The sequence below is a fragment of the Ananas comosus genome, linkage group 3, assembly GCF_001540865.1.
Source record: "Ananas comosus cultivar F153 linkage group 3, ASM154086v1, whole genome shotgun sequence".
NCBI lineage: Eukaryota > Viridiplantae > Streptophyta > Magnoliopsida > Poales > Bromeliaceae > Ananas > Ananas comosus.
Genome location: NC_033623.1, coordinates 12,201,787 through 12,212,370, shown reverse-complemented (window position 1 = coordinate 12,212,370; position 10,584 = coordinate 12,201,787). Strand labels below are relative to the sequence as shown.

The window sequence follows — 10,584 nt, the reverse complement described above, 5'->3', positions numbered from 1 at the left end:
TTGGGAAGGCTATACCTTACCCATTATCTGCATCTGCAGCAAAGATTTATGTGCCGTGGCACATAATCGTGCCGAAATTTTACTGAGACCGTGTATGTCGTACCTTATCAATGTGTGTCGGTCAAAATAATATATTTATACCAACACACAATGACATAAAATATTTATTTTTTAGTAACAAAATATTTTAATTATTTATTATATATCTTTATCAATAGTCTGACTACTATACTATCAATAGTATCTAGCGTTTGGTACTATCAATTTTTTTGCTATTAGATCTACCCCTTTAATCATTTTCAGCTGTTAGATCATACTATTCAGCAAACCATTCACTCAACCCTAGAAGACTATTATCACTTTAATTGCACATCTTTTTATCCAAGGCCCGAAAACCTAATACACCAATGACTTAGTGCTATTAATAATATAATAGCCTAACTCATCTTTATCAAACCTTTGATCTTTATTGAAAAAATTACTAACTAATTTAAAGAATAGAAAGTTTTGATCTGTGCCAAAAAGACTGTATTGTATTGATATCATATTAATACGATACGGTATGATAAATACAGTCAGTGTCAATGAACATTTAAATTCTTGACCTGAAGGAAGCTGTTACTTCCAGTACTGATCAAATGAGACAAGTATACATTGGAACGAACATAGCTAAATAGCATTACAAAAAGGAGAGAATGATGAAACTTCTGGAAAACAGCTCCACCGTGAATGAAGTGATCTTTACTACAGATGAAAACAGATCTTCGAAATGCACTTAAAAGCATCCTCGGGAAAAATATTCAAGTTTCTGAATAACTTAACAGAGTCTACTACTGTCCACGTAAAGTAGAAAATAAAACACATTATTGATAGTCCTAAATCCTCGGATATGTTTACAAGATTGCAAATGATCAAACAAGCTATACTTAAATCTCAAATCACTCATAAAAAAATTTTTAAAAAATGCTTCCTCAAGCTTTGCCTCTTCTGCCGGCAGCATGACGAGACATGCTTTTCTCGCTCACTCGCTCTTGCGAGCTTTCGGCCTAACAGGTTTCGCTGGCTTGATAATATAACTCAGCAGAATCAATATGATGGGAACAATAGTGCCGACGAAGTACACACTTTGATAGGAGGCCAGGGTTTCCTTGAAGCTCAGAACCTTCAGAACATAAAGCAAACAATGCGCATGAACATATATAGCATCAGATGAAAAGCGAGACAATAAGCAGGCATGCAAGCTGTTAAAAAATGCACAGAAAATTCAATTCAGAGATCATTTAGAAAGTTCCTTGACTTTTCTGGCTATAGTTTATTTTAAAACCACTAAGGTAATCAGAAAATCGTGATCGATTAGAGAATTCTGGCGATGCAGATACAGAAGTTACACTGCATGAACTGCATAGCGTTACTATCTGAATAGAAGAAATTGAATCCCCACAAAAAGAAGATTTGGAAGGCAAAAAAAAAAAAAAAGAGACGAAGTTTACTTGCACGGATCATTAAAATTTGCCTCTCTAAAGCTATTACTTAACGAAGGGGCTCAGTTAGAAGCTAACCATGAAACCAATGCAAGAGTAGTTGAGAACAAGCAGCGTGTACGCGAAATTGGTGAGCGTCAAAATCTTCTTCAAAATGGCATTGTTATTAGCAGCCTGCTGCCATCTGTATAAAACTGTTCAAAAATATTTGAAGACAATGTTATAGGAATGCTTAAGCCCCCTGTTGAAGACTAAACATGAAGGACCGACAGCAAATATAGGCACACCATCATATAAAATGCATCATACCTCGTGAACCTGCTATCATCAATGCTGATTGAACAAAGAATATGATATAACCAGGATATAAACCCTGCAGTTCAAAAGTGTGTCAGGATCAGAAGTGAATATTAGATGCGTAGTGAAACTTCAAGTAACAAAGAAGTTACCAAACTTTGAGAAAATTATAACCACATTATATTGGACATTTTCCGTATGAAACTAAGAATAGTGACTCACGTGCCAAACGGCGCTAACAGTCTGTGTAGCCAACAACTGAAGGAATCCAGGTTTCTTCCCTTTCTGAATAAGCCTCTCATAAACATCTAAAACACATAAGCTCTAGTTAGAGAGTCCTCATACTTTATCATCTAAACGGTCTGATGTACAAAAAGGTAGAAGCATCCTAAGGTAAGAGCAGAAAATGTATCATTCTAAGAAAAGTTTGACATCCACAAGGATAGCAATTAATTAGCATATTCTTATCTGTACGTAGCCCAATTCTCCTTTCTGGATGTATCGTGAATCTGCTATTAGTATTGCACTAAGAATACCAAACAATAACAATTGCAATCATTTAAGCAGGAAGTAGAAACTTACAATAACGTAGCCAAGTGCTGACTTGAATATTCCATACAAGGGGCAACTGGACCGCACTGGTTGCAAGTTCAACTCCAAGAATATCAACATTTTTCGCACGATCCCACTTGGGTTTTGGAGGCGAAGAATCAGTCCAACCAGAGAATCCAAGCCCAGATATGATCACTGATGCTTCTGAGATTGACCAGATAAAATAGTACTTCCAACGGGCGGTAAAGCCGGACATGTATTGGTAGTATAGCCGTTTCCAAAAACCCCATTCGTAATATATGGGCTCACTAAATCGTGAGAGTGGAAAATGTGGCACCAAATATAAGTATAAACCCATACATATGCCAGCCTGAACTAGAGCACGCAATGTAGCCAGATAAGGTGAAGGAGATGGTTTGTCCTTCGAAGGGGCCCACAACTAGCAAAGCAAAATGAGGCAAGAACGTCAAAATAAGAAGTTTCCCTCACAAAGTTAAGAACAGAAGCTAGCACTCACCCCTTTCCTTTCTGTCCATTCAAGATAATCCTTCATCTCATACACCGGTCCCGCAAAGTGGGTACCACAGCAGAGACAGTACCCAAAGTACTCAATTATAGAGGGACGACGAATTAATCGGTACTTTTTCTGGGACTCGCGCAAGCCATCTTCTTCTAATAGTCCATCGCCGTAGTTTATAGCGCATGAGACGACTTTCAGTGTCAAAACCATGAGGGCACCTTTTCATGCACAATAGAAAATAGAAAAAGCGAGAAAGAGAAGTTAAGAACATAAGAATAAGAAGTTTAGCCACCAGATCAGGAAATTATTAAGTCACTGTGCATGCTTTAATTTGTACAAACTTGAATTAGGAAATAATCTAAAAAAGGCATCATTACCAGTCGCATCAATGCCTCCTTCCTTCCATGCATCCCCACTCATGTAGTACACATGGCTGCAAAAATGACACCAATAAGAAAACAGTGAAACACTTCTGTTGAAGATTCCGACGCCCAAGGGAGGATTGCAGCATTAGAAACAAAAGTCACATTTCGGAGACGAACAATATTGAAAATCGAAAAAACGGTTATTTGAATCAAAGAGTAATATCATAGTACCACCCAAGAATTTTCAAAATAATATGATCATTTTTTTTTAACCGGAAAAACAAAGCATGTGCTGCTACCCATAGGTATTAATGAGGCCCAAAGTCAAAAACATCAGCAGAAACTGAGCCATGCATCAGCAAAACAGAGCACTCGGCATGCTATGTCGTTAGCAAAACAACATGATTTTAGCTCAATCCTTCAGAAGCAAAACAATTCTTAGATTGCCGTGGCGGCAACAAGGCCAAATAAGCGGTATAATTTTTACCTTTTAGGGAAAACGGGATATAATTGTCTATAAAAGTGCTAATTTTAGGCACATGCAAAACCCCTCCAAAAATTTCCCTTTAAAATTCAGAGTAGTCTATAGGAAGGAGGTATCCTAACATCACAAAATTAGATTTAAACTTCTTCTCTGGGTCAATGCAATAGTAGAAAAGATGCATCTTGAATGATTTTGAACCGGAGTGAAGTCCCTAAATTTTCCATGCAATTCATTCAATTACGTAGTAGCGCATCAATTCAAAGATTCCTTTGTTACTTTTTGGTGCTCTAACTCTTCCCGAAACATCTAGACTCTCACGAATCCCGACCTTCGCTGGATCCACACGAAACCCTAATCCTAGATAATCGGATCTGAGGAGAGAGAAACCGGGGGAGGAATCAAAAACTCCGAATCCAAGGCGAATTGAGGGCGAATTACCATCCGATGAGGTACCCGAACCCGGCGAAGAAGGTGACGATGCCGCAGTGGCGGCGGAAGAGGAGCATGGCGGCGTAGCCCATGGCCATGGGGATGAGGAAGTGGAGGTTGGAGGAGAAGCCGAAGGAGAGGTAGGAGAGCGCGGCGCCGGCGAGCCCCGCGTAGAGGTGCCTCCCCAGGGCTCCGGGGACGAGGCGCCACGCGAAGCTCACGGGGATCGTCGCCACGAAGCAGAGGAGGAAGCGGAGAACGGGCACCGACACCCCGATCGCCGCCGCCATGGTCTCCATCTCGAGCTCCATCTCCGCGGCCACTCCTCCGAGCTCCACCCCACCTCCTCACTCTCCCCCTCCTCGTCGTCCTCTGTGGTTTATAATGCTCGTTTATTTCAACGGAGACCGAAGAAGGGAGCGCGGAGTGGGGATAGAGATAACAGAGGAAAGAGTTTAATTGGCTCCGTGTGACGAATATGCCCTTCGAGGAGTCGTTGGATGCGCGGGTCCACGCCTCGGGAACGACGCCCCGGTCCAGGAGCGGAGCGGTGGGGTTGGTCAGTTGGTGTTTCGTTGTGGTTCGATCGTAATTTCGTCCAACGTTGGGGTGGTTATTTTACTCGCGCGGGTTGAATTGATGCCCCCGTCTCAAATTTGGTTCGATTTTAGTTACAGGAGAGAGTCTCAAGGGAAAGTTTTGTCTCATGCCGTTACTTTATAGATAAAAGGGAAAACTTCAAATAACCTCCTGTAGTTTCGTACTTTCTCACTATAGCATCTTGTGGTTTAAAATATATTAAGTTAGTATCCTGCGGTTTCGCACTTTCTCACTTTAGTATCCTGTGGTTTAAAGTGTATCAAGTTAGTACTCTATGGTTTTATTTTTCTTTTTTTATTATCTATTTCATTAAATCAATGACAAAATTAAAACGCAATGGTACTAAAATGAATATTCGATAAATCTAGATAGGATATATGAAGTTTTTTGTATATAATTTAACAAAATATTAAACCACAATGTACTAAAGTTAGAAAGTGCGAAACCACAGGGTACTAACTTGATACACTTTAAACCACATGATACTAGAGTAAGAAAGTGCGAAACCACGGAGTGAGAAAGTGCGAAACCACGGAGGGGGTATTTGAAGTTTTTCCTAAATAAAAATAATAATTATAATAATAAATAAATATAAGAGGATAATACTTGTGATCTAGGCTACTGTATCATATTTATAAATTATTTTTGATGATGAAATATCTGATTCCGCGATTGATTTCGTTAGACAGGATCAACACTATTGAAACTATCTAAAAATAAAATTTTTTAATTTTGTTTGTCCAGTAAATGGCTAAAAATAAAAATTCTATAAAAAAATAATGATAAAAAATTTAGATTTCAAATCGTAAGTATTTATTTTGCTCTTGATGGTAAGTAAAATTTTGTATTAAAATTTTACTTAATTTAGATTGTTCTACATTGTTAAACTTGAGAACGTACTACATCGGCCATTAAAACAGTCATGTTTAGGACTTTTTAATTATTTGATAAATAAATAATATTAAAAAATTATGAAATTTGATTTTAAAATAATTCTAATAGCGTAGATCATGCTTAACAGGTCCGATCGTCAAATTGGATGTTCGTTATCATAGATAACTTATAAGTACGGAGGCATTCGTATTTTCGAAAGCACACGAGACCTATTCTAATTTTTTTAAAACAAAATATTTTAATTTAATACAAAATTATTAATATTGTTTGTTACTAGCACTTTTGTGATCTCCTGCTATGGTGTAGTGGGATTGTTTCGCCTCTTGATATCGTTTGGTTCGAGGATAAACAAAAAGTGGGTATTTCGGAAATAAATATAAATTGAAGTATAAGCGGAGATTAGATTAATTTTGCATTTGGATGAAAATTGGGTTATTCCTGGAAATAAGAAAAATAGTGTTTGATTAGCTAAGATGGAATAAGAATTAAAGTGGGTAGTTATAAATAAAAAATAATAATATTATTCTTTTCCTTATATTAGAATTTAAATTTTTATATTTTATATTTATATTTTAAAATTTAAAATATAAAATTTAAATTTTAAAAATCAAAATTAAATTTTAAAATTTTAAAATCTCAAATTTATAATTTTAAATTTTAAACTTTAAATTTAAGAAGAAATTTTAATTTACAAATACAAAATATCAAGTTCTAAATAAAAAAAATTTTAAAATATCAAATTTTAAAATTTAAAATTAAACAGTTTAAATTTTAATTTTTAATTTTTGTAATTTTAAAAATTATAAATTTTAATTTTTAAATTTACGAAATTTAAATTTTATAATAAATTAAAAATTCTCTCACTCACTCTCTCTCTCACACACACACACACACTCTCTCTCTCTCTCTCTCTCTCTCTCTCTCTCTCTCTCTCTCTCTCTCTCTCTCTCTCTTAACGGTGGGAACACTAGTTTTCCACCTCTTAACGGGCTATTCTAGAATAACCCGTTAAGAAGGGAATTAGTGTTCCCACCATTTTTTATTTGCGTTTGGAGGATAAGGGTGGAATAAATATTTTATTCCACCTTTTATCTCCCAACCAAACATAGCCTTAACTTTTGGAAAGTAATTTTAGAGCCGATAGAACGTCTGGTAAATTTTTCTTTTTTGAAGAATCTGATTTTTTGATTTTTTTTAAATTAAATTTTTAATTTTAAAAGCTCTAAACTTAGAAGCATTTAAAACATGCTCTCTAAAATCTGATTTTAATTTTGATTTTCAATTTTAAATTTTAAATTTTATATTTAAATTTTGAATTTAATTTTAAATTTAAACTTAGAGTTTAAATTTAAAATTAATAAATTTTAACTTTTAAATTCTAATATTTTAAAATATTATATTTTATATTTTTATATTCTATATCTCAACATTTTAAATCTTGCAAAGCCACTACAGAAAATCCGTCAAACAATTTTATAAAATCATTTTAAAAAAATCAATTTATTGGCAGACTCATCCAAATGCTTCCTAATATTTAATTAAAAATAAATTTTCAAACCAAAATCAATTCAATATAAATCACTTTTCTAAAAGATAAGCCAAAGAGGCCTAATATAATTGGTTTGGAATATCCTATTTGTATAACTATTACAGAGATTTCTCTCAAAAAAAGTAAACTATCACAGTGAAGATATTTTTCAAATCAGAATCTGATTCTTTGTGCATAATTTATTATGTTTAAAAATTTACAGGTTAAAAATTTTGTGACTTTTGATCGTAAGGTAAATAATGTCGAAAAATTATAAAATTTGATTTCCAAACGTTTTAAATGCTCTAGATAATGTTTAACGGTGTGGATCGTCGATTCGGAAGCTCTATCGTCAAAAAAGACTTATGAGTACGAAGGCGATCGTACTTATAAGAGTATAGTAGCCGGACTATATATATATATATATATATATAGCAGGGCTGCTATGCTCTCAGGAGCACGGAGGCCTCTGTGCTCCTGAGCCATTTTCGATGATGAAATTTTCGAATCGACGATCGGCTCCATTAAACTTGATCTAGCGTATTTGAAGTTTCTAGAAAATAATTTTTGCAATTTTTTGATATCATTTACCTAACAATTGAAAGGATTCAAAATCTATAATTTTTAACGGCTGAAAATAAAAATTCTATAAAAAGCGGTAATATAGCACTAAAATTTTCGATCCGAAATATTGATCTTGTTTAGATAGTATAAAGAATTTTGTATCAAAATTTCATCTGATTTGAATATTTCTACACCGTTAAACTTGAAAACGGCATATATCAACCATTAAAAATTATAGATTTTAAATCCTTTCGGTCAATAGGTAAATGATATCAAAAAATCGTAAAAATTATTTTCTAGAAACTTCAAATGCGCTAGATCAAGTCTAACGGAGCCGATCGTCGATTCGAAAATTCCATCATCGAAAACGGCTCAGGAGCACAGAGGCCTCCGTGCTCCTGAGAGCGCTAGGCAGCCCTGCTCTCTCTCTCCGTCTCTCTCTCTCGTCCTCCTCTAACTCTCCCAATCTCTTCTCTAGTCTCTCTCTCTTCTCTCTCTCTATAATATATATGTAATATATATATATAGTCCGGCACTATAACCTTTAATGCATACGATGTTTCTCCCTCATAAGGTCTTTTCGACGATAAAGCTTCCGAATGCGACGATCACATACCGTTAAACATTATCTAGAGCATTTAAAACGTCTTAGAATCAAATTCTTATAATTTTTCGACATCATTACTTTAGCGATGCAAAATGTCTACAAAATTTTGGGAAAAACAATTTTTAACAGCCGTATGAGATATTTGCTAGTTTAACGGTGTAAAAGACTCGAACTTAGTTGAATTTTTGATAGAAAATTCTATTCACAGACATAGATAAAGATCAATAACTCCGATCTTAAATTGAAGGATCCGATCATCCATTTTTAAGACGTCGTTCGATTTGACTGTTTTATTTATATCTGCTTGATGAAACTTATTATGATTCGAAAAATTACGAAATTTATTTCAAAAGTTTAAATACTGCTAGATCATATTTAACGGAGTGATTGTCGATTCGGAAGCTCAATCATTGAAAATAACTTTATGAGTTAAAGGGCTCTATACTTTATAGAGTATAGTACCGCCTTAAATATATATATATATAAGAGAGAGAGAGAGAGAGAGAGTAGGGCTACTGTGCTATTAAGAGCAAGTAACCCATGATGCTCCTAAGTTCTTAATTATCCATCTATTTTGATGGATCGTTAGGGTGGGGAGAGAGAATAGAGAAATTGGGGAGATATTAAGAAAAGAAAATTGAGAAACTGATTTTCCTCTCAATTTTCTTCTCTCTCTCATATAATATATATAGTATAAATAAATTAAAAATTGAGAAACCTGATTTATACCGATAGTATTCTAGCTCAACCTAATATATATATATAAAGACAAAAAAAAAATATAAATTTTATTTTTTTTCTATTAAAAAAAAACAGTAATGGCAATTTAGTTATGTTTGCCACTCTCCATTAGCATTCGTATACATCTAAAAATAGTTTTAAAATTTTAAAGCGACATTGTAAATTTTTGAAAATGAAAGAAAAAAATAAAAAGGAGTATTTATTGAAAATTTTCTATAATTAACCATACATTTTTTTTCACGAGTTGAGCTAGAATACTATCGTAGTAAACAAACCGTTTTATACGATTCTCGAGATGGAGCTTCAAATTGACAGAATCGCTCCGTTAAATATGATCTAAACCATTTAAACTACCTAGAAATCAAATTTCACGCACTTTCGATATTATTCTTTTATCCATCAAGTGAACAGAAAAATGAATGGCTAAAAATAAATACTCTTTAAAAAATGATGATAGGAGTCTTGTAATCAAGATCAAGAGTATAGATCTTGTTTTAAATAGTTTAAAAAATTTTCTAACAAAAATTCAATTGATTTGGATATCTTTACGCCGTTAAACAAGAAAACGCCTCTTATCGACCATTAAAATTACAAATTTTGAAACCCTTTGATCATTAGGCAAATGATGTCGAAAAGATTTGAAATTTGATTTCTAAACACTTCAAGTGGTATAGATCATGTTCAACGAAACCGATCGTCAATTTGGAAGTTCTATCATCGAAAATAAATCGGTAATAAAACTGCTCGTTTACTACCGATAGTATTCTAGCTCAACTCTTTTTTTCACATATATATATATATATATATAGAACTAGGCTAGAATACTATCAATAATATCGAACTATTAGTGCTATTAGTTTTTTAGCTCTTGGATTGAGAAATATGTGGTTAAAATGATGTGGACCCCTAGGGTTGAGTGAGTGGTTGGTTGAATAGAATAATCTAACGGATAAAAATCATCAAAGGGATTAATCTAACGGTAGAAAACTTGATAGCACCAAGTGTTTGGTGCTATCGATAGCATAGCAGCCGGACTCTCTATATATATATATATATATATATATATTAGATTTAATTTTAATGTTTAAAATATTATGTACAATACATGCAATAATTTCCCCATCAAAACGGTAGATTTAATTTTAATGTTGAAGTATTCTGTACAATACATACAATAATTTCTCCATCAAAACGTTCTGTAAAAAGTAGGAGGGGTTGCTATTTGCTAAGCAGCAAAGCGTCGGCAGGGAAGGGGTTTCATCGTTTGCGACAGCGGTGCGAAGCATGAGTGATTTCTCTGCAATGGTTTGATCGTAATATCCGTGAATTTCGGGGGCGGGTTTTTGTTGGAGGAGCAGCGAATTGAAGCCGTCAAAATAGTTCCGGGAGTTAATGCGGGCGTGGTTTTGAACCTGGAGGGAGATATACGCCGTACATCGCTGCGGAGAGTTTTATGTAGGAAGTCGCGGCACGAGGAATGACACAGAGAGAACACTGACAAGAGTTCAGCGGCGTCGCGGGA

At 34.4% G+C, this 10,584-nt stretch overlaps 1 protein-coding gene across 1 annotated transcript; it reads right to left on the bottom strand.

Moving 5' to 3' along the window:
• On the bottom strand, positions 680-4,558 carry LOC109707739 (lysophospholipid acyltransferase 1-like). The gene is made up of 8 exons (XM_020229253.1): positions 4,138-4,558; positions 3,228-3,283; positions 2,848-3,068; positions 2,361-2,769; positions 2,001-2,086; positions 1,791-1,854; positions 1,560-1,675; positions 680-1,162 (listed from the first exon to the last, which is right to left on the bottom strand). The coding sequence occupies exons 1-8, from the start codon at positions 4,437-4,439 to the stop codon at positions 1,022-1,024; spliced, it is 1,395 nt and encodes a 464-aa protein (XP_020084842.1). The 5' UTR covers positions 4,440-4,558; the 3' UTR covers positions 680-1,021.